This window comes from Phytophthora cinnamomi (assembly GCF_018691715.1).
Source record: "Phytophthora cinnamomi strain GKB4 chromosome Unknown Contig24, whole genome shotgun sequence".
Classification (NCBI taxonomy): Eukaryota; Oomycota; class Peronosporomycetes; order Peronosporales; family Peronosporaceae; genus Phytophthora; species Phytophthora cinnamomi.
The window spans coordinates 22,228-45,305 of record NW_027150957.1 but is presented as its reverse complement, the minus strand read 5'-3'; the positions used below and the strand labels follow the sequence as shown (position 1 = coordinate 45,305).

The 23,078-nt window shown below is 50.3% G+C and overlaps 7 protein-coding genes across 7 annotated transcripts; 3 read left to right on the top strand and 4 right to left on the bottom strand.

Moving 5' to 3' along the window:
* Positions 1 to 1,346: 1,346 nt before the first annotated feature.
* On the bottom strand, positions 1,347 to 1,901 carry IUM83_15190 (putative secreted RxLR effector protein; the record flags this gene model as incomplete). Its single annotated transcript, XM_067939990.1, has 1 exon — positions 1,347 to 1,901. The coding sequence occupies one exon, from the start codon at positions 1,899 to 1,901 to the stop codon at positions 1,347 to 1,349; it is 555 nt and encodes a 184-aa protein (XP_067794506.1).
* Positions 1,902 to 7,456: 5,555 nt separating this feature from the next.
* On the bottom strand, positions 7,457 to 7,975 carry IUM83_15189 (Phox homologous domain; the record flags this gene model as incomplete). Its single annotated transcript, XM_067939989.1, has 1 exon — positions 7,457 to 7,975. The coding sequence occupies one exon, from the start codon at positions 7,973 to 7,975 to the stop codon at positions 7,457 to 7,459; it is 519 nt and encodes a 172-aa protein (XP_067794435.1).
* Positions 7,976 to 8,689: 714 nt separating this feature from the next.
* Positions 8,690 to 9,979, top strand: IUM83_15188 (Equilibrative Nucleoside Transporter (ENT) Family; the record flags this gene model as incomplete). Its single annotated transcript, XM_067939988.1, has 2 exons — positions 8,690 to 9,731; positions 9,834 to 9,979. 2 exons carry the CDS (start codon positions 8,690 to 8,692, stop codon positions 9,977 to 9,979), a joined length of 1,188 nt encoding a protein of 395 aa, XP_067794436.1.
* A 432-nt stretch (positions 9,980 to 10,411) lies between these two features.
* Positions 10,412 to 10,930, bottom strand: IUM83_15187 (Phox homologous domain; the record flags this gene model as incomplete). The annotated part of the gene is made up of 1 exon (XM_067939987.1): positions 10,412 to 10,930. The coding sequence occupies one exon, from the start codon at positions 10,928 to 10,930 to the stop codon at positions 10,412 to 10,414; it is 519 nt and encodes a 172-aa protein (XP_067794433.1).
* Positions 10,931 to 11,448: 518 nt separating this feature from the next.
* On the top strand, positions 11,449 to 13,179 carry IUM83_15186 (uncharacterized protein; the record flags this gene model as incomplete). The annotated part of the gene is made up of 1 exon (XM_067939986.1): positions 11,449 to 13,179. The coding sequence occupies one exon, from the start codon at positions 11,449 to 11,451 to the stop codon at positions 13,177 to 13,179; it is 1,731 nt and encodes a 576-aa protein (XP_067794434.1).
* A 1,221-nt stretch (positions 13,180 to 14,400) lies between these two features.
* Positions 14,401 to 15,750, top strand: IUM83_15185 (TD and POZ domain-containing protein 4; the record flags this gene model as incomplete). The annotated part of the gene is made up of 1 exon (XM_067939985.1): positions 14,401 to 15,750. The coding sequence occupies one exon, from the start codon at positions 14,401 to 14,403 to the stop codon at positions 15,748 to 15,750; it is 1,350 nt and encodes a 449-aa protein (XP_067794431.1).
* A 102-nt stretch (positions 15,751 to 15,852) lies between these two features.
* On the bottom strand, positions 15,853 to 16,578 carry IUM83_15184 (uncharacterized protein; the record flags this gene model as incomplete). The annotated part of the gene is made up of 1 exon (XM_067939984.1): positions 15,853 to 16,578. One exon carries the CDS (start codon positions 16,576 to 16,578, stop codon positions 15,853 to 15,855), a length of 726 nt encoding a protein of 241 aa, XP_067794432.1.
* Positions 16,579 to 23,078: the final 6,500 nt, after the last annotated feature.

Sequence of the window (23,078 nt, the reverse complement as noted above, 5' to 3'; positions counted from 1 at the left end):
TCATCCAATTTCGTACGTCCACATGGTGTTGGCCTCGGCTCACGGTGGTTGTTTGCTGATGATGGTTACCGGATCAGTGCATCGTTGCAGTTTAGTTTTCTCCCCGTGGTCGAAGTCAATCGATCACAGTGCAGGGCGGTCCAGAAGATCTTCTGGTAAAGGGTCGAACAGCAACGTGGTTGTGGTGAGTCGTCGTGCCGGCTCGTCGAATACGAAAGGAACAAGAGTTAACAGGCTTTGTTTGAAGCGCGTCATAAAACCTATGCAAATATTGCTGATCGACGCGGAGCACTTGGCGGTATTTCTACGTGACTCTCATTTGTCGTGAGATTTTTGAGACTGCATTCCAAACTGTGCAAGCCTTTCGAATAAGTAAATTCCTATCTAGCACTCTTCTCAACCGCTTTTACGTCATTCTGCTCGTGATCACTTGTTGGTCGTCTGTGCTTATCCATACAAAACTTCTTGGGAAGGACGAAGCGCGACACAAGTTTGCAGCAATTGTATTCGGCTGTGCGCTAGATTTGATTTCGTCCATGGGGTCATCAATGTGGGCCAATATGACACTGAATTCATGGATTCAGCTCCGACTTAATTGGTCACATCCTTTTGTCGTTGGGCGTGTTCGCCGCCACCTACAACATTAAAGACTTCCCCTAGACGTGGCCTACGTGTTGCACATGATAGTGGGTCAACTAAGGATGTTGTTGTTGAGGTGTATTGTTGCTGGCTCGCGCCGAACTCCTAATACCCCTTCCGCCTCAAAGTGAAGAGGACTGGGAAACGCTACTTGACATCGTGCGCAACGGCTAGCATACTGTGAACGAAAGTTATCGCGTGAAAGTATCTCATGGCATGCCGACGTTGTTCCCTTCTAGCGTGTAGCTAAAAAAGGTGTCACCAAAGCGCCAGTAGAAGCAGGCCGCGTACAGGCATGAGATTAAATGAACAAAAGCGACAATCAGCCACCAAATCCCAAAAGCACCAGAATAGATCTACAAACTCGGTTGGACGAGAGGCAGAGGATGTGGTAGGTTCGATCATCGTATTCACGTTGGTTTAAATGGTCGCGCACACCAGTGGGTTGTTGTAAAATACTAATTGCATAGTATGCAACGCATACATATATTTGAATAGGTATTCCCCCGGGGGGCGAACCATTGCTACTCAAGGAGGTTGGGCGTGGTAAGTTTGCTTTTGATCGATACTTTTTTTTACTACGTACTAATGGTACTACAACAACATGTAGTACATTGTACTGACTTGTAATGACGCTGTAAAGTACAAGACACTGAGTGGATATCTAAACTATTTTGAATTATGCGCACGAAAGGTAAGCTGCCCACTTAAGCATGCCGTTTAGCAGCAGCCTTTGCAATATCCGTGACGTATTCGAGATAGCCGTCACCGATATACGTCCACTTGGCACCAGTGTACTTGCCGGACTCCGCAATGGTAGTAAACACCGTCTGGGGCTCAATCCTGATGTCGTGCCACCCTTTGAATACGTCGGATCTGTAGGCGACGTTTTTCACCATCTTCTCGACAGTAGTATCGTCCAAAAACTTCGCCACGGCCTCTATTTGCTTGGCTTTCACTGCTGCTTGGACCGCTGCTTTCACTTGTGTTTTCGCGATCGACAGTACCTCCTCGAGCTCCTTAAGACGTACACTTGTGCGAATCTTCTTCCACTTGAGCGCCGCACTGGAGAGGCCATTTCCGCCACGTTCTTCTTCACTATCGTCGCCCTCATCGACAGCGTGTACCTTGATATCATGCAGCTCCTCGGAGGAACTCACAGATCTCAATCCTCGGTGAGAACCTTTGTCTGCGGACTCGGCAGTGCCACTCGCGAGCAGAGTGAGCGCGGCAGTCACGACGGATAGAAGAGACAAACGCATACTTGATCTTGAGCGGGAATAAAGTGGAATGAATAGTTGGTGGCGGAGTAGAAATGACCAATACAGTATTCGTTTCGAAGAGACGCAGCCATCCCGCCACTCTACCACTTCAAAGATACAGTACTATAGTAGACGCAGCAATGTTTTGCTGTGCATAATCGCAGTACGTAGCTTGCCTACTACCGGTATATAACTACCATTTATTGTGGTTTGCAGATATTTTGTCGCTCGGATTTAGGGCTTAGATCGATCTCTGAGATAAAATAATTCGAAGACATAAAAATGCGAGACGGTAGTAAATCGACCTCCAGGCGTAGGTAAGTCGCACCACCTCTTCCTACTTAACATAACGAGCGCATCGTTGGTTCTGAGGACACCGAGGTAACGTCGCCGGCTACTGCTGCTCCGGTACGGCTCTGTTGGACGTGTTTAACGGCTCGTTAGCTTCGTCTGTGAGTGCACTAGCGGCTCCTGTATCGCTGGGCTTTCCGCTTGTCTGTCGCGCGAGCTGCACTCCGCCATGTAAGACCGCATGTCGATACTACGCTACCATACTGAAACTTAGTGTGTCTCCGGCCCTTGCGACTCTAATACTAATCTGTTGAACGTGTTTGATGGCTGGTTAGCTTCGTTTGTGAGTGCACGAGCGGCTCCTGCAACACTGGGCTTTCCGCTTCTCTGTGGCGCGAGCAGCTCCCCGCCATGTAAGACCACATGTTGATACTACGCTACCATTTTACTTTAGGAAAAGCGTTTCGTATGAACTGCTGTAGCTCCTCTAAATAAAATGTAGGGTGGGCTTTCACGTACTTTCGAACACGGGTTACCACGTCGTTCGGCCAACGCGACGAGCGGTTAGTTCGATCTCCTTCATCAACCACACCATCGGTCAAAAACAACTTGTACCAACGTTGCAGTGTTCGCACGTTAGGCCCAAATATATCACTAACATACTGCATACATATTCCATACACATGCATAAGAAAAACAGCTCGCCAACGGTAGTCGAGAGAGTACATGCTGCACTTGTGCAAGGTGAAGGTTTTCGGAAGCTGCGGTGCTTCGACAGATCAGCAGCGCGATCTGCCGACCACTCGTCAAGTGTCCAGATGTACGTGTCCAATTGCATATTATGTATATATAAAGCGCGGCATTATAATCCGTACACAGCCATCACGATTTAAAATAAATCGGCCCGAATTTCGTTTTTGGATCGGCAATTCGACCACAGATAGCGTAAATCGATATCGATATCGAGGCTGGCGATTATAACTTGGAGGATTTAATGGCCATCTGTTTTTATATCGGGCGCCAGATATTATAACTCGGGCAAATCACTAGGTGAAAACGACAAACGCATTGCAAAGCATAATAACAGGCGATCCAGTTAAGAAGAGGGAAAAAAGGGCCCAAAATGGGGACAATCGTCGAGCCAAGTAATTGCGGTCTTTATTTTCAGGTCGTGAAACTAGCATCATCAGCTAGATCGATATTTCAAACCTATAAATATGCTGTCTTTATTCACTTGAACGCAGCTCACATCTTAGCAAGAGCGCTCGAAAACAGCGCCTCCGCCTGATTACCCTTGGTGTGAATGCGATGCATGTCTAAATTCGGAAAACGAGGAGGTAGAGTGGTTTGCATTGCCCCATCTCTCCACAATGTGTAGCCTTGTCTCCACAAGGACGGCAAGACGGCGGTGGGCTCGTGGGAGGGTGAGAACAATTTGTCCATCGCGCAGTTCGGCAGGGAGAGCGCGCAGTAAGCACCGCCTTCGGTCCTTGCACTCGGTCTCTGTGGCTCAGGTAATGAGCGGATAGATTCCGCCACCAGAGTCTTCTCGCCCCCCCTCCATTTGGAATTCTGCGCCACTGAGAAATCCCCCCCTCCAACGCATCGAGACGTGCACGTGGCCGAGCCGTCTGTACCACTATCAAATGTCTCATACCTCCAAATCCCTACAAATGCTTCAAACAGCGCTAGTATCGGCATGTTGCTTGCATGCCTTGCCATGGCACAACCAGTGCAGCTACGAAAGTCGGGCTTGATTCATTCGTCATTAGAAATTCTAGTTATGTTCCAACTAAAATTTCATTGAAATAGGACAAATTCCGCATTTAATTTTGTTTTAGTTCCCCCCCAAAAAAACCCTCTTAACTGGATCGCCTGTTAAAACAGGCGATGCCTGTAAGAAGGGGCATAACAGGAGGAAAGTGACGGAGCAGGTATTATAATAATTCCGGCACTGATCGGTTTATGCTATAGCAGATGTAGATCGAAAGCTCAATATTTCAAACCAAACAAACTAGCATTCGTAAAATGCAGCGAAGGCTATAGATCGTGTCACTGCCGCCGCAACAACGCGCCTCCACTGTGTGCTTGCTGGGACGTTTCACTTTTTTTTACAACACTCGCGGTACTTGTCTGCCAGCTGTTCATTAACTGAGATACTTGTCGAGGACGGCAGCTTCAAACAGACCGATAACCAGAGGAGGATACAGTGCACGTCAAAACTATAGGACCACCGTTCTCCCTCATAACTCAATCCATTTTTATCATTTTGAGGTGGGGTTTCAACAGTAGTTGTGAAAGACGCTGAGAAAGACCTGCTATACGCCAACACTCGCGTTTTTGCACTTTAACGGGTGGCTCGTATACAAGAAACTGTTTGTGCAAGGTCGACACAAATTAGGACCACCCCCATCCCAATACAACATCCAATATTAACCGAAACCCCGTACAAGGCGATATGACTAGAGATTTGTAGTGGACATGCTTTCGGGTGCTCGCTGTGACAGTATCCTAGCATTGTAAATAGTGTTAGCTGTAACAGTGGAGCACGACATAGCCTCATAAGCGATATTGAGCCTGAAGCGATCGCCAACGTAGGTCTCAGTGGTAAGTCAGCAGTATCCCTATAATTTGATATAGAACGACCAGTGAATGGGAGCTTCAGTCGATAGCTACTCGTACCTTACAATCTACGCCTCAGTCAGACACCGCGGTTCGCATCCGAGTGCACTTAATAGATTGCTTGTAGGATCGCGAGTAATTGTCGTGTTCTGCACGAGCGAACGCGTCTAACTAACTGCCGAAAGTATGCCCACTACAAATCTCTAGTCATATCGCCTTGTACGGGGTTTCGGTTAATATTGGATGTTGTATTGGGATGGGGGTGGTCCTAATTTGTGTCGACCTTGCACAAACAGTTTCTTGTATACGAGCCTCCCGTTAAAGTACAAAAAGGCGAGTGTTGGCGTATAGCAGGTCTTTCTCAGCGTCTTTCACAACTACTGTCGAACCCCCACCTCAAAATGATAAAAAATGATTGAGTTATGAGGGAGCACAGGGGTGGTCCTATAGTTTTGACGCGCACTGTACTACCGATACATGCAGTGCAGTACCGGCTCCGCTAGTTAATCATTATGCTTCTCTACAGAGCTGTCAACTCCATTAAAAAAAATCCGGAATTATCATTTTTCGGCATCCCACTCGATCGTTGCCCCTTCTTACAGGCAACGCCTGTTAATGGCTGCCAACAACACTACAATGCAAACTGGCGCAAGGGTTCTCGATTGTGTAAGCCATGGTATGGTCCCGGTGTAGGGGGAGCCATCCATACTCCACGCAAGCTTCATGTTGCAATTAGGCGAGTCAGTTCGTTGTCCCTGAAAATTATTACCAGTTGCTCACAAGCGTAGTCGAGTAGAGACGGTTCAAATACGGTACCGATACAAGTACTTGCAGGGTGCAAGCACCTGCGGCATATTTTTCGGAAAGAATACTTGACATGTTTCACCATGTTTGGGATTTCTTATTTGTTATCAGTATATACCTTCCCCTAACCCATTTCGAAAACATTGGCTGTACAATGGCCTAGCTTTTCTTTTTTAAGTTTAAAATAAAAAAAGTGGCATGGGAATGATATGTGAGCCTGGGCCATGAGAGACTGATTTACACGTAATGAAGGGAGCGTGTCAGTTATGGCAACTTGTGAGCATATATGCTTAACATGTTGAGAACTACTACGAAGTACAATACTTCTACATGATACTGTATGGAATATCCATCGAAGTGAAAATCTGTGCCAATACAATAAATGTGCTTACAGGTAATATATTAATACAAGTACAGTATCATAGATGTGTACACAACCTTGTCGCGCGCAATTTCTGGTCTATTGGACAGGAGGACCAATCATTTCATGTGTCCGTTCATTCAGCGTGTACCAAAATCATCTGGTGCTATCTTCAGCTTTGACGGATACGATTGTGTTCTGGATCGCAAAAAGGAAATGTCTGATATCATATCAGTGATACACAGACACGTTGGCGCAGCGTCGAGACCTGAAAGTCACAAACAAAACGGACAGGGTGGAGGCTGGTCATGTTATGGCATCACGCTTTGACTGGGCTGGCGCTTTTCATTTATTTCTCTGGGCGATAAGGTTTTATGTATGTACGTACGATAATTTTCGTGGACCAGCGAAGTAAATGAAAAGTGCATAACTCATATTATGAATGCGAATTTCACGCGTGTCAGAAAAACCCTCGATTTTATTCGTGTCTCTCTAGCTATCACAAATGGCAAAAATGCTGTCTCGACGACCTCAAGGCAGATTAAAATCGCATACGGTATCTCCCGTTTACACCTCCAACACAGTTTTAGGACTGGTAAGAGAGGATCTTCATATATAAATGCACATTACGTACTCTTAACTACATTAGTCAGTCCTGACTCCTAGAATCTCCAGACTTTCCGATGACCTCGCAGAACTTTATCAGGACGAGGCCCAATGCATTAGGTCAATTATGGGTGTCGTAATCGATTATGACAGTGTATTTTGTAATTGCATCGTGGCCACGGATTGAGTAGATAGTCTAGGTTATAAAAGAGAGTACGGACTTTAAGTTACATATACTTTTTTGGCAATTTGATTCGTTTTGAGGATCTGGCAAGGAATGCAAACAACTCGGAAAGGGTGATTGGCAAAGTGTAACTGGAAAGCAGACAGTGGAGCAAACAAAAAAAGACGGCGAAAGACACGAAAAAAGCGCAAAAAATGAGGGAAAGGGGATCGAACCATACCTTTTTTTTGGTAATTTGACTCGTTTTGGGGATCTGGCGGTTTTGCAGTAGGGTAAGGCATACTGCTGAAACTCAAATTTTGAGTACCATTTAGTGGTACTCAGCAAAATGCGGTCCTAAGGTGGCTCGTTCGCTCGATTTGGATGCTGGAACCTTGGTGCACACTCCGTTACCGAGGAAGGTCCTTCCCCCTTCAATTTACATATTCACAACAGCCGTCAGAGAGTTTTATCACCTCCGATTCCATTAAGAAAGGGCTTGTACGCAATCTCAGTGCTGGATTCACCAACAGATAAAAGAAAATTCGGATTTTTTTCGTGTTCTTGCCATGGTATAACTGAAAGAGTAAGGGATTTAGCATTTATTCCTATCGCTGCTCGGTTATTTTAACTCGGTTCGCCTCGATGACTGTGCTGCTTTCTCCCACCACATACATGTATATGGATTCGTTGCATCAGCGATACCCGCTAAGTTTGAGGACTGAGGAAGCTTTCCAGTATACTTGGCACGATTTCCTGCGCGTGGCACTTGTACTTCCCAGTCTTCTTGACACGACGCTTCCCCATGGCCAGGACGTCTCGGATGAACGCAGCTAGAAGTTTTTTGCGCTTTCGAACACCAGTTGTGATCTTGACAACGCCCCGTGGTTGGCCCCACTTGTATCGCGTGTATAGCACAAATTCCACGCAGTACTGACACGTGCACTGCGGCAAAATACCCAGCGCTTCAACAATTTTCCCGCGCAGGACTTCAAAGTCGAAAAAGGACCGCACGACCGAGTACAATGCTTGGGCTTCAAAGTTCGAGTTTTGGTTTGACGGTGTCGTATCATTTGGATCAGACTGGAGTGCCGCTTGTCGTGGCGATGTCGGGTTGCGATGAATCTCCAGTTCATAGAGCACCACGTTGTCCCATTGACAGTGTGTCTTGTGGATATCAATGCGGCTGACACTGTTGAGGAAGTCGATCGAATGCTTGTCCTCCATCGTCGGTGTGCCTCCGAGTCCAGCTGCGACCGTTGATTGGGTCCCGAATCAGTCTTCACCTCCTCTGGAGGGATGGATTCTGTTGGTTTGCTGGAGTGAGTTATCACTGCGGCACCGTTATCGGTGACCAGCGGTTGGAGTTGGGGTAGATTCGTGCTCGTCTTGTAGTCACTTGCTTCCATTTGTATGTTTGCAACTGCTGCGATTGCGCTACGTGAAAAAGAAAAAAATAATCGAATCTATGGATTACGTGTCGACAGGTATTATAGTAGTGTAATGATTACACGACAAAACCCGTTGCTTACATAGCGATTGCGTCCACAGGTGTGCAGAGATGGGCATCCGCGTAAGTGTTTGCGTCGAACTCGAGCTACCGCAGCCTAAAATCTCCCGTCGACAGTGAAGAGTGCGTGAATATCCTATACTTGGTTGACTGGGGGGATCAAAACAAACAATGAATCCAGATGAGGCCTCGGCCGTTGCGTGACGTGACCAGATAACTAGTACTTAAGTACATGAGATTATACCTATTGTGGACAATGAGTTGCCTATTTCGATGCTAAGCACCAGGACAATACCTTTCAGTCTGCAATTTGCATCATCGAGTACAAGTTCCGAGTCCAGTTCAAGTTCCAAGTCTATGCAATGAGGTCGCCCACGAAATCCGATACCTTAATCGAGGTGTCTTGTGCGTGCGGCCGTGACCGCGACGGCATGCCCGAAGACGTCTACCAAGATTTCATCACCCACCAGCAGTTCATTTTCTTCGCATTGATGTATCTCAACGGTACTGCTCTCTGGGCGTACTTTTCCTTCCTGAGCACTCAAGATTACTTCTCCCAGCGCTTTGCGAACTCGGGGATGGATTTTTCATTCTTGACGACACTCTGCCAGAGTTGGCCCATGGTGATTTCCCAGACTACTCTGACGCTGACAGGCCTTGACAAGAAACTTGGCCAGCGCACGCGCATGAACGCAGGCTACTGGGGATTTTTCGCTTCCTCCGCTCTCGTCATCATTTTGTGCGGCATCGAGTTCATGAGCGAGAAAACAACGGCTATATTGGTGCTGGTTTGCATCGGATTGACGGGCATTTGCAGTGCGCTCACTGAATCGACTTACTACTCCATGGCGGCCCTCCTCCCGGACCCAAAGTTCACGACATCTGTCCAAATTGGGAATGGAGCAGCTGGAATCGTCAATGTCACGCTCCTTACGGTCTTGCGGCTTGCAGTCGGCGGCATCCAAGAGAGCAGTGACTCGGTCAAACTATCATTTTATTTGTTCTTCGGCCTACTGCTGCTCATCGTCCTCTCGGCTATCCTGCTCTATCGCAGATTGATGTCGATGCCGTGCATCAAGTTCGTCATGAATCGAGATGAAGAATTTATTGCGACCAGTTCGTTATGTCTTTCGTCGTCTCCGCCAGTTTTCGGCACACTTTTTCACGTCTTCAAGATCATTTGGGTTCCACTCGTTGCGGAATTTCTGGTCTTCTTTGTGTCGTTCACCATTTACCCAGGCGTTGGATGCGCAGCCGCTCGGAATCTGGCAGAGCCATACATGGAAGGCGATCACGACATTACCAAGAACTGGTTCTGTTCACCAGGTATCATTGGCAGTTTTCAGTACGGCGACTTCTTCGGCCGAGCGCTTCCCATGTTCTTCTTCAAAGACAGTGTCAACACAAATTCGGCGCTTACGCTATCAATTTTGCGCGTAGTGTTCGTCCCGTTATTGCTGATGGGCATTGCTGGTACGCCACTGTATGTGTTTGGGTTCGGCAACATTGCCACTGTTCCATACACCGTCGTACTCAACTTGGTGTTGGGTCTTTCTAATGGACTCCTCACAACAGTAACAATGCGCCAGGCCCCGACGATGCTTGATACTCCCGATCGCGAGTCAGGTGGTTCGTTGGTCGCGATGTTTTTCTTCTGGGGTGTAACCCTCGGGTCGACGCTCGGGTTCTTTGTGGACGGATTCAACATCCTAGGTGTGTAAATGTTGTGATCCTTTAGGAAACATACATTGGTTACCAGATCGGCCTAACAACACTGGTTTTTGAGGACAATAACTCGTTTTGTACAAGGCCAAAAAAAATAATCGTTACAAAACACATTGAGTTCGTTCGAAATACCTACAAGATACAACAGATGAAGGTGTACAAGGCAATCGATGATGTAAATAGACAAATACTGAGCATATTTTCGAGCAGACTGTAGTCGCTAGTTCAAAATCGCAAGTAAATTCGGATTTGTGGCCATTGGTGGAGGTAAGGTTCGGCACGCATAGATCAATTAGGTAGTGTCGTCTGTCCTGCATAGGGACGAGTTAGTAACACTCGTACCATACCTTGTAGATCGGAGCCCGGTGACTGTGCTACATTCTCCCACCACATACATGTATATGGATTCGTTGCATCAGCGATACCCGCTAAGTTTGAGGACTGAGGAAGCTTTCCAGTATACTTGGCACGATTTCCTGCGCGTGGCACTTGTACTTCCCAGTCTTCTTGACACGACGCTTCCCCATGGCCAGGACGTCTCGGATGAACGCAGCTAGAAGTTTTTTGCGCTTTCGAACACCAGTTGTGATCTTGACAACGCCCCGTGGTTGGCCCCACTTGTATCGCGTGTATAGCACAAATTCCACGCAGTACTGACACGTGCACTGCGGCAAAATACCCAGCGCTTCAACAATTTTCCCGCGCAGGACTTCAAAGTCGAAAAAGGACCGCACGACCGAGTACAATGCTTGGGCTTCAAAGTTCGAGTTTTGGTTTGACGGTGTCGTATCATTTGGATCAGACTGGAGTGCCGCTTGTCGTGGCGATGTCGGGTTGCGATGAATCTCCAGTTCATAGAGCACCACGTTGTCCCATTGACAGTGTGTCTTGTGGATATCAATGCGGCTGACACTGTTGAGGAAGTCGATCGAATGCTTGTCCTCCATCGTCGGTGTGCCTCCGAGTCCAGCTGCGGCCGTTGATTGGGTCCCGAATCAGTCTTCACCTCCTCTGGAGGGATGGATTCTGTTGGTTTGCTGGAGTGAGTTATCACTGCAGCACCGTTATCGGTGACCAGCGGTTGGAGTTGGGGTAGATTCGTGCTCGTCTTGTAGTCACTTGCTTCCATTTGTCCAAATTGGCGTTTGAGCGGTTGACTGCGAGCTACGAAGGTATTCCAGTGGCCGTTGCCCCATCCCTGAACAGCATGCTCGTGTATAAAGGACGCCTTTAGTCGGCAAGCAATGGTGACGTGGGTATTTTGACTGCAGTAGAGAACTCTATTGTTTAGTCTCTATCTGTGAAGTGCTGGATTGCAATGCGGCACACGGCACCATTGTTGACAGTTGAAGTTGGTCCACCAATCAGCGTTCAAAATTCGTCCGTTACTAAAGTCACGGTTCAAGTTGCGCAACGTAAGCCGCACCGTAAGCCCTGCCACGTCAGACTGCGCAACGCAACGACCATGAGCTCCGCTGGCGGCGTGCTGTCCCGGGCTGTGCGTGGCGGCTCCTACCGCTTCCTGCAGCGCGTGTTAACCTTTGCCGCCAACTCGTTGGTGCTGCGTAAGTTGCATCTCAGCGTGACAGGCGCCGTGACCGTGCGGCTGGAGCTGGCGCTGGCCTCCATCTTCCTTCTGCGCGATGGCTTCCGCTTGGCGTTCTTGCGCATGCCGTCGCTCGATTCCTCGAGTTCCAAGGGTGGGGACAATGGGAAAGCTCATTTGCAACAGTTGGTGAACGTTGCGTGGCTGTCCACCGCCATCAGTTGGGCGGTGGCGGCGTTCGTGCTGGCGTACTCGGCGGTCTCGGGCTCAACGGAGACCGTGAAGGAGGACGAGGCGCTGGACGGATATTCGGCGGTGCTGGCAATGTACTGCGGCGCTGCAATGATCGAGGCCCTGGCAGAGCCCATGTTCGTGTTGGCACATGCAAGTGTGCTGGTCAGTTGGCAGGTGGCGGCTCAAAGCGCCGCCTTTTTGGTCCGCGCGGCGGTGCAGTACGTCGGTGTCGTGGTGCTGGAGCTGAGCTTGACGGCGTACGGCATTGCTGAGCTGTCGTATGCGTTGACGCTGCTGGTGATGTTTGCGGTGTTTTTCTGGAGGAGAATCTATGACGGTTCGTCGGAAGGAGGCAAGTTCGCCTTGACCAGTATGGGCCAGTTGCTGCCGGGCAAGCCCGAGGGAGACGCGGACTGGTGTCATGGAGAGCTGATGACGCTGCTGGTGCCGCTGAGTGTGCAGAGCGGAGTGAAATATTTGCTGGCGGAAGGGGATAAGTGGGTGCTCACGGGCTTCGCGTCACTGCAGCACATGGGAGTTTACGGACTGGTGTCGAATCTGGGCTCGCTCGTGCCGAGGATTGTGTTCCTGCCGATTGAGGAGGCGACGAAGACCATCTTCAGCAAGCTTGCGCTTGCTCAGAAGCGGAAGAGCGAAAAGAAGGATGAAATGGATGAAAAAGAGACCAAGAAGAAAAGCTTGGCGGATGGACAGACGTTGCTGCTCGTGCTACTCAAAATGATGAACCTGGTGGGGCTACTGTTCGTCTGCTTCGGTACTACCTACGCGTACACGTTGGTGCTGTTGCTCTATGGAGCCGAGAAGGCAAGGCAGGGTGTGGGTGCAGCCTTGGCTGTCTACTGTGCTTACATTCCGTTCCTCGGTGTGAATGGCGTTTGCGAGGCGGTGGTGCACGCCATTGGAGACGATCACGAGCTTATGCGACTGAACAAGTTGCTCGGCGTGTTCTTTGCCATCTATGCGTTCAGTGCGCTCGTGTTCATGCAAGTGCTCGACTGGGGGACGCTTGGACTCATTCTGGCCAACTGCGTGAACATGGCCTGCCGCATCCTCTACTGCTTGACGTTCTTGGCTTCGTACTTCCGTCGGGTGACCCCACCAGCTCAAAGCAGGAACCGCTTCGTCAATGGACTTGCGTTTTGGTGTCGATCGCTGCCTCACCGACTTGTCCTGCTCACCTTCATGGCGTCTTTGACGGTGACGGCGATTTCACAACATGTCCTGCTGAGTTCCGAAGCGGATGGCCAGATATCGCTGGTACGACACGCTGTTCACATTGCTGTGGGGGCGACATGCTTCGGTGGAACGGTGCTTACACTCTACATCAAGGAACGACACCTTCTAGGTGCTCAGGTGGCAGCGCTGCGGGGACAGAGCAAGTCTCACGAAGATTAGGTAGCGAAAGCAGATAAATAGAGGTTACCGAAACTTCATGCGTTTCCTACTTTGGTGCGGCCTTGAAGCGTCGTTGTAGTATCGTACGTGCAAACTACCTTGGCAACATGAGCAGGCCTCAAGTGTTTGGAGGCACCCTGCGTGCCAAGCAGCAACAGACCGAAATCGTGCAATCAACCAGCAATGTTCAGACGGAGAAACCATCGACGGGATTTTTGGCGACGCTATCGGCCGAGCAGGAGCGCCAGCAAGCACGAGAACAACTGAAACAGGTGACGAGTAAAATCTATTCCACTGAACGTTAGCAGGACGACTAATTTGTATACGAAGATGCCTCTGCTGTCGCCCTGGACAAGTTACAAGGCTTACGAACCTTCATTCACCGATGAGCTTAACCGGTAAGGAAGTACTCCTCGTGGATTCCTCAGTTTAGTTGAACTGAGTTCGTTCTGCACGTAGAGAGCTTGCTAAACGTGTTGAGGATATAGTGTTGGATAAGTTAACATCCCTCCAAGAACGGCTGGAAAAACTTCAAGCGAAACGAGAAAACTCGGGGGTCCTTCCGATCTCCACGCTCGATACTTTGCTGCAAAGCCGCTTGGTCGTTGAGGCCAAACGCAAGGTGGTCCCAGCACAGATCGCCGACAACGTGAGCATTTTCGCGCTTGTCCTTAGTTTGTCATCGTCTGCTACATGCATTGGATTCACGGATTGTATACTGAACAGACCATTGCAGCAATGCGAGCAGCCAGCTTGCACGTGACATTTCAAAAAGAAACCCCCCTATCGCCTGCCACGACAGTGAGTAAACGCCGTGAGCATCGCTCAAACTCTGTGTTTGCCCCCAGCACGAGTAACAGCATCTCCAGAAATTCGCGGGTTAAACCCAGCAGCATTATCTCACCTCGAACACGGGCTGTAGTCGACGATATCGACATATCCAGAAGACGACACCGATCCAGCTCAGCAGCCGACTATTGTCTCGACGGCGATAACGACAAAGATGGCGATGACAATTCATCACAATCGCTGTTGTGCGTCCAATTCCCGAAGTATAGCGAAGTCGCAGCGGCGATGGGAAGTAGTGAAGCCAGCCAAGAAAATGATGAAGAACAGCAGGCTACACATTTTCGTTCTCGCCCAGTAGCACCATCAGCAGTAGAAGATGCTGCTGATGTTGCTACAAAACGCGAGCCGCACGAGTCACGGGTGCGCTACATTATGTCTACTCGACTTGGAGCCCTACCACCCACGAAGGGAATCTTGGACGAGTATCCGATTCCGAAAGAAGTGCTTGACGCACTGGAGCGGCATCGCCACTTTCACGTCGACGAGTCTTCTCCTTTGACTGCGTTTGAGCCGATTCGACTCCCCCCTCCTGCCCCAACAGAGCTGAACGACAACACTCAACCACGCAACGCAGCAGCAAATGCCGAGTGGGAATGCTTCTACAGGCGTTCAGTTCCGCTAGAGAGATCTCCAGTCTCTTTTGTGCTGGCATCGCTGGCTATTGCCCCCGAGAAGCCTCTTCCAGCACCTAGCGACCTTTTCCACCAGCAAAAACTCGTCGCTGCAGCATCCGATGAAACTATTCTTCTCCACGAAGTGCGTCAACTGTATGACAGTACCCACGATGCACATCAAGAATTTCGAGCAGAACTTCATCGGCACCTTGATCTCCAGTACCTCGTGGATTTATCTTTTCGCAGTTCCCTCACCTCAGCAAGCTACTTTGTCGACGACGAAGATGCCAGCGAAGAACCAGGCGGTGGAAACGTCCAACCGAGCGTTCAGATTCCGTCTCATTTACGCCGACAACGCATGATCAGTACAGCCGAGAGCGACGCCGCCGGAGCGTCCGCCAAATGGAAGTTCTTGCTGAACGGCGTGCACCGAATGGCAAACCGGCGTGGGGCGATTTCTCTTGTTGCAAAGAGCGAAACCGCGATGCGAGCACAACGCAATGATCTCCTCGCTCAGCTGTGCATGCTGTCACCGCAAGACGTCGAGTTCCTCACGTTGTGGTATGGTTACAGTCCCGACGCAGAAGCCGAAGCGATCGCCACTGCTGGCACTGACGATGGCGAAGGTGGAGTGGTGCGCTTGGATCCGGTGCCTATGAGTCCGTACTGGAGCACGCGTTTCGAGCTGGCGTGGAAGCAGTTGGCGCTGTCCACGACTGAGCGTCTGGACCTGGCCATCAAGTATTCGTCGCTCGGGTATTCAACTAAGCTGCCGGACGCAGTCACTCTCTGGGAGACGGCAGGAGCGCTCGTCACGGAACACGAAGACTTGCTGCGTCTGATGCGCTCAACCCTCACAGGCCCTCGCAGACACTCCACCGCCAGCCTCTCGGAGGATACAGCCATGCTTCACGCACTCATCGCTAGCGCCGCACACGTCCGCGAAATTCTCCTGCTCACCTACGTCGAGGTCGGCGACTTTGTCACGTACCAGGGCAACTTCTACTTAGCTAGGATGGAGCGCGACGCTACCGAGATCCGACGACTAATGGAGGAGGACGGCGAGTCCGAGTCTAACCAGGTGCAGCCGCCCACGACAACAAAATGACATTCTTCAACTCCTCCTTCCGCCATCCAGGATACAGAAACATTCACCGAGCTGTATCCAAACGTATAAATTCATTAAATCCACGTGGACCAGCACTCCGAATCATGCCGAGTCGCCGTCGTCCTTCTTGTCTTTCTTCTCCTTTTTGTTCTTCTTCTTCAGTTTCCTAGCCTCTTTCTTCTTCTTCTTTCTCATCTTCTCCTTGTCCTCCTCCTCCTCCGAGTCGCTGCCGGTGGTCACGGGCGTCTCCTCCTCGCTGTCCTTCTCCTCCTTCCTGGCCTTCTTGACCTGCATCTCGTCGCGCTTCAGCTTGCCCTTGCACGAGCCATACGCCCGGCGCCCGAAGAGCTTGCCGCCAGTGGCCGCGAACAGCTCTTCATCTGTAGGGATGCGGAACTTCTGATTGGGCGACTCATTTTCGTCCAATCGCTTGCGCTTTTTGTCCTTCTTCTTATCTTTCTTCTTTTTCTTCTTCTGCTTCTCGCTGCCGCCTTCTCCTTCCTCGTCCGACGACGCGTCCACCACGATCTTGCTGGCCATGCGGTCGTACACGTTGTACCACCACTGGTTGCCCTGCTCCTGCACCGCCTTCTTCTCGGCGCCCACGCCTTGCAGCTCCTCGCGCCGCTTCACCTTGACGTGCGACTTGACGCCCTGCTCGTTCTTGCCCAGGCCCTTGCCGGCCGACCAGCCCATCTTCTCCATCTGCCGCCGCGCGAAGTCCGACACCTCGGCGGCCGCGCTCTCGTTGGCCATGCCGCCCAGCCGGCTCATGAGCTTCTTGCCCACGAGGGGCAGCGCCGCCGCGGAGCCTGCGTCGCCGGCCATGCTCAAGTGTCGTCTGCGCCGGTCGGTCCAGTGCAAGAGTGAGTTGATTGGCGGCGGAGAGAGCTGAGAGACGACTGCGGATTGGACGAAAATGGGCTAAGCGCGGATTGGCGGAAACAACGGTAATGTTGAAGCTTCGATTTCCGATGATGGCTACATTCTCGAATTCTATGAGGCATATAAGGTTATATGATGTTGCAGTACAAGTGAAATACACGGAAAAGAGAGCCATGTGTATGATGTTGAACAGGATATGCTTCTGTAACAAGTTCGTTTGACGAGTACCGCAACACACACACCTCGATTGCAGTACCAATCCACCTCCTTCTCTCGCAAGCTAAGCTCCGCCAACCGAATGCTGCCCCCGTCGCTGCTTCAAACCATTTCCAGCCCCGCCCTGTTCGGTCTGTTGGCGGCGTCTGCAGCGCTGCTGCGCTCCTAGCTGCTAGCAGTTCAAAGCCTTCGAGGAAGAAAATCCCGAACGATGCAGTGTCTGTGGCATTTCTCCCGTCCGGGCAACACGCTGCAATTGGCTGCCAACTCGGCGCGACGGGCGGCAGCTAATTGGCAAGAGCAACCTCGTCTACATGTCCAGGCCCGAGCACTTCGAGCAGGTGCTCAAGCTGCAGGCGGGCAACTTTAGCTAGGGCGTCGCCATGCACGACGTGTACTCTGACTTCATGGGGGACAGCATCCTGCTGGTGAACGGGGACCGCTGGAAGTTCCGCCATCGAGTGCTCGTGAACCTCTTCAGCGCACGGGCACTGCGAGACTTCATGATGCCAATTATCCAGAAGAATGTCCATGCGGTGATGGACATTCTGTCGCGGGCTAGCGAGACCTTGACAACCACAAGCTGATGAACAAGTTCACGCTCGAGACGTTCAGGGAGATCGGCTTCGGGCAAATGCTGGGAAATCTCGTATCCACCCGTTCGAGCGCGTATTCGATGAAGTTGTGGGTACAGGCTGACTACACCGACTTGCTATGGGAGATGAAAAGATGACGTCTTGGAGATGCCATGGAGGTGGTTAACCAATTCTTGCTGGACACGATTTCTCGTATGATGGACCAACATACATAGTCTGGAAAGGAGCAGCAGCCGCTCAATAAGGCCCTTGTTCAGGTAGGCCGCGCGTTCCACAACGAAAAATGGCTAGGGGTCGAGTTGACTGGAAGCGCAAACTCCAAAGAACGTTGTGTTGGGCTTGTTCAAGTAGCGCCCTGCGCTCAGAGCTACGTCCGGGCACTCAGCGTGCACCAGCTCGTAGATGCGTAGGAATGACTTCTTGTCACAGCGCAGCTTTTTGCGGAACCAGCCCGTTCCAGGGGTGCGTAGCGCTCGCTCGAAGGTGTAAGTTGGAAATGTCATGGTAGCCGTGGGCGGCTGGCGTAGGCCGCGTTGATCGTCCATTGCTACGACCGAACTTACGCAAGCTGCCAATACTACCGCCAACACTACTGCTGTGGTATCGTCCAACACTGCTGCTGTGATATCGTCCATAGCACAAATGTGCCGAGGCTGGAACACCTGCAGGATGTATTCCCAGAACAAGTGGTTCGGAACATGCCCTACTGCTTTGGTTTAGCCAATAGAAATGCGAGTTGGGAGGTGGCTCAGAACGTTCGTATTATAATAGGCTTTTGAGATATGTAAAGCACGTTGTATTGAGCTGGGCACAGCAAGCGCTTTCGATTCCGGTAGCGTTTCTGGCTGGTGTATATCCCTAGCTTTGCTCTTAGCTCCGTATGTACAGTACACTACCGTACTGAAGTACTATAATTGTATTGTAGGATTGTATTGTGAAAACCGGTGATTTTGTCACTCCGTATAGCTCTGTAAATCAGGGCTGTGAGCAAAAACGATACGTGATAATTTGTACTGAATAGGAAGTTAATGTGGGTACTAATCAGAGTAAGTCGGCTTAAATAGGAGTTGGGAATTGGGCTCTTGTCAGAACAGAGTGGTGAGGGAGAGAGACAGCGGAGACACGATGTCCGCGTCCTCGACACGGACGCTGGTTCTGCTCGTCCTGTTGATTCCTCCTATTTTGACTGATATCTTGGCTAGTGTTTGCATAGCCGCTTGCTCGGTGGATTTATTTGTGCGGACTTCCTCGGAATGCCGAGGTTGTCTTGGCACTCCAAAAGGTTCAGAAACGCCAGGTTAAGTTGGCGATCAACCTGGGCCTCGATGCTCTCGTCCTTGATCCAGAAAGTCTCTTTGCGAAACTTGCCCAAAACCCGCTTAGCCGTTTTGATCTGGCGGAGGAGATCCACTTGAAGTTTAGCGAAACTCTCCGCCTCGGCTGGCGAGAAGAAAAGACTGGTGTCAATCGCCGTAACAGGTGGAGGAGCAGGAGTGGACGTCGATGATACTTTGACGTCACTCGCTTTCTGATGCTTCCTCTTACTGCTTTGGTTGTGACCCTTCTTGTAGCGGGCCATAGACCGACTCCAAAGATCGAAAAAGAGGCAAGGGACTACCACCGGGTAACCAAGGACCGTTATACTTCTACAAAGTTCCGCTTTCGCAGACACAATGCAGGCGCCCTGGTGCTAAACCGGCTTCTAGTGATAGCCCAGCACACAGCGAAGGTTAGGTACAATCCGATCTAGGCGGAGGCAAAGCCCCTACGTGGTATTTCCACCGGCCACACGGAGTGATAATGTACCCACTTCTTCGAAGTGTGCTCCTCAAAAGCTGCACGTTCGCAACCTAGAGCTTCCCCACGATGTGGCTGGCTCCAATAGTCACAGGTAAAACTCGCTTCCCACGATGTGGCCACGAGTAAACCTTTCTTGAACTTGAACCGAAGCTTGACACGGCAAGTGCTACTATGTCACACAAACCGATGCGAAGACCCGAAGCTTGAGGGGCGCAGTGGCGGGCGCCCGTCGAACACTTGAGAGGAAGATTGGAAGTTGAAAAGTGATTGATTGAATCGTTAGTTTGGCGTCGGCTCATTGCCGCCGCACAACCAGTAGTTCTTGGCGACCTGGACACGCAAACAAGTATCCAGGTCCCATCCTAAAGTCTATCAATCTCAGATCCTAATTCTATCCTGATCTACCAATGAGAATCTACTAATCCAAAACGTAGCTTGATCCAAATATGCGACTCGCGTCCCATAATCAAAAGTTCGGCTCGAAAATTTGATTCTTGCACATCTCCAGGATTTTTAGCCAATGAGGTCGCATGAAACTCCATGTTTATGCGTCCCATAATCATGATTATTCTTGATATTGACCAGTAGGATAGCATGTAACGAATATAAACCATGCAATGTTTTATTACGCTGTACAGCGTAAACAGAAAGGTATGCATTAGCAATTGACGTGGGAGTCCTCTGCCATCTCATTGGCAGAGGGACGTCCACGTCACAGTGTACCAGTCAACGAGAGGAAGGCGCGGGCGGCGCCGACCGCATACGCTTCCAAGTAGGCGAAGCACTAGGGTGACGGCTAAATGCATTTGGTTTAATGAGCGAACTTACACGGCTAAGTACATCTGCTTTGATGAACGAACTTAGTAACTACTGGGTCAGTACTGCTTTTGTCCGCACTGGCTGGGAAACAAAACAGTAGTTTTCTACTGTATTAGTGAAATTCCTCGAGAATCTCCGTCTAGAAAGGGCAGAGGCAGCCCCCAAATCCCATTTTACTACCAATCCACTGTCGAGGAGTTCCCGAACTTGGAGGCCTGTAGCTCCGCCCTGGGGTCTTATCGGCCGGCAATTCCTTAGCCCCCAGGAAGTAGAGATCCTTGTGCACTCGTAGGTGGTCTCCATGTTCGCACAGGGCGCCGGAAACGCGAGAAGGCCATTATTCTGGAGGCTATTGGTAAGGAGCCAGGCCAGTGAAATTGTATGCAACTCTGTTACTAAATGTCGCAAGGTGAAGCACGTAGTTTCTCTGTTTTTGCCGAGGATAAAAAGAGGCTTTGCTGCGTTCAAGCGAAGCGTCACCAAATACTAGTACGTACGTTACACAAGCACGCTCGAAGCTAGCGCCAAGTTGTAAAAGAGTGATACACTGTACTGTACCGTACTGTTCCTTCGGCAACACATCCTGGCGCTACCCATACGGCTGTCCGATTCGGACTCCGAATGCTTTCGTGTTGCAGGATTTTGCCTAAGTTGACTGAGCAGAGCTCCTTACATTGCAGGCGGAAACTTGCCGCGACAGTACATGTATATTGGGTGGCTGGGAGCGAAGGAACCGTTGAAGCTCTGCCAAAATACGCATTTTTGCTACCCGCGCTTCTCACGCGCAAATCCTCTCGCAAATCACGTGAAAGTCTGAATAGTACCCAGAATACAGTATAATAGTCTCCTCGAATTGCGTCAAGCAAATTATATTGTACGCTCTAAGTACTACAGTATACAGACGGGGGCGTGAATAAGGAACGCCTGACATATAACAACTTTCAAGTGGTATGATCCAATTAGAGGGCATAAATTGCCATTGCTGGGACAAAATACTTGATTTAGTTAATTATGTCACTAATCTGTGTCCGGTCCACGTATAATCCGGCGTGGCGCCAACAAAATTTGATGGTGTCGGCGTCCAGCGCATTCCACGCGTTGCTGCACCACGTGACTGCGTCCGATGTCTCGATTACAAAGGGGTCCAGCTCGCAGCAAAGTCTCCAGACTGCCTCGGCGTACAGCACCATCTCGAGGAGGCAGGAGTCCAGGGCCACCATAGACGCCCACGGCACCTTCTTGCGGCAACGAAAGTCGACCGCAATGCGCTTGAGCGAGCTCTCGTTGTCCAGGATCCTCTTGACGGACGATTTGCCCGGCGCCTTGTCCAGCGCAAACTTCTCCCGAACCCATTCTCCTAGCGTCGCGAGGCTCCACGTTGGCTCGCGGGTGCGCATTGCACAGAGGTCGAGCTGTTGCTGCTTGGTGAGGCGTATTCTCTGTGCTTGCCGCTCCATCTTGTTCGTGTCAAATTCGAATTTCCCGCCCCGATTCAAAACCCAGCTCTGCCAGCGGCCAATGGCGATGTCCAATGTCAGTGCTTCAAGCTCTTCCCTCTAGAATTGCATAACATTAGGTTTTTAAGGTTATAGGATGACACCCGTTCCTTATTCACGCCCCCGTAACACCGGCTATAGTGGAAGAGAAAATCGACTATTAGAGCGCTTCCGTGAGATCCCAAATCATGACTAGTAAAATCAAGTGAAACCGGCTATTAGGTTGTAAGTGTAAGAGAGCTCCCCCGCCCAACCTAAACCACACATTGTAAGAGGAGTGGGGGACAAGTTGCTCACATTTAAAAGCGATCAGGAGTACAACAATGATATCGTCGCGTCAGCACCTCGCTATTTATGAAACGAACAAACTCCGTCGCGTGGAACGCTGTTTCGGAGGCGACAATTCGACACTGCTTCATAATAGGATTGTGTCAGCGAGCATGAACGCTAGGCTAGAGCGCGACAGTGAACCGACTTGAGAAACGAAGATCTAGAACTGCTGATATCTAGATTAGATTTATTGGATCCGTTGAGCGCGCCGAGCTATATAAGATGCCGTTGAGAACTACCCAGAGAGAGAGAGAGAGAGAGAGAGAGAGAGAGATGCGACACAAGCGAGCCGTCTTCGAGTGACAGCGAGAGTGACGGTGTTTTCGCATTAGTAGCGGCGCAAAAGCTCCAGATCTACATGTTTACCCACGGATTGCGGGACACCAGCGTTGTCAACGCTACCAGGAGCATGGCAGTCACCTCTAAGTGCCAGACCTCGATCACCTCGTACTTCCATGCGGAGTAGTAGTGTGTATGTTAAATGATAGGCCCCCTCTTATAACAGCAATAAATCTATGAGAGCTTCAGGAGTTGGTGACCAAACACCTCCACTATAACCGGTGTTCTCTGTATACTGGTGGCAACGGTTCGTTTCCGAGACTGTGACAGCGGCATGATGCACCACCTGCGTCACGGGCCACATCGTCTGGCTGATGACCGACTGGTCTTCATATAGCTCTGCGTCCACCACCGTAGTAACGGTATCATACTGTACACTCAGTGTAAATGGCCGTGGCGACACAAACACAAACCAATGTCGCTTTCTTATCCGTTTTTGGTCGTCGATCGTAAATACGTAGCATTCTTGAGCGCAAAACACGCGCAGTTTACGTTTTGTGATAGCGTTTGTGTGATTTTTGGAAGAGTTACCAAAATCCGCAATGATATTGAAGCAGGCCTGTTACCTCGCTTGGCTGTGAAGCGAGTTGTATAGCTGTCGCTGCGCGGCCGTGTCTACCTCTTACGTCTCCAACGCCCAGATGGCCGACAGCGATATCAATCGCTGCGCCCGATCGTCCACCCTCGTGTCCGGTCGAATTTTATTAAGGTGGGGTCACTAGAACCTCTTTTACACTCAACTCAACCAAACACAAGCTATTGCCAACCCTCTGCCGACACTAACCCACGTCCAGCCCAAAATCACGCGTCCGTCGCCAGCCCTCGCTAGCAACTTCCCACGCTGTCC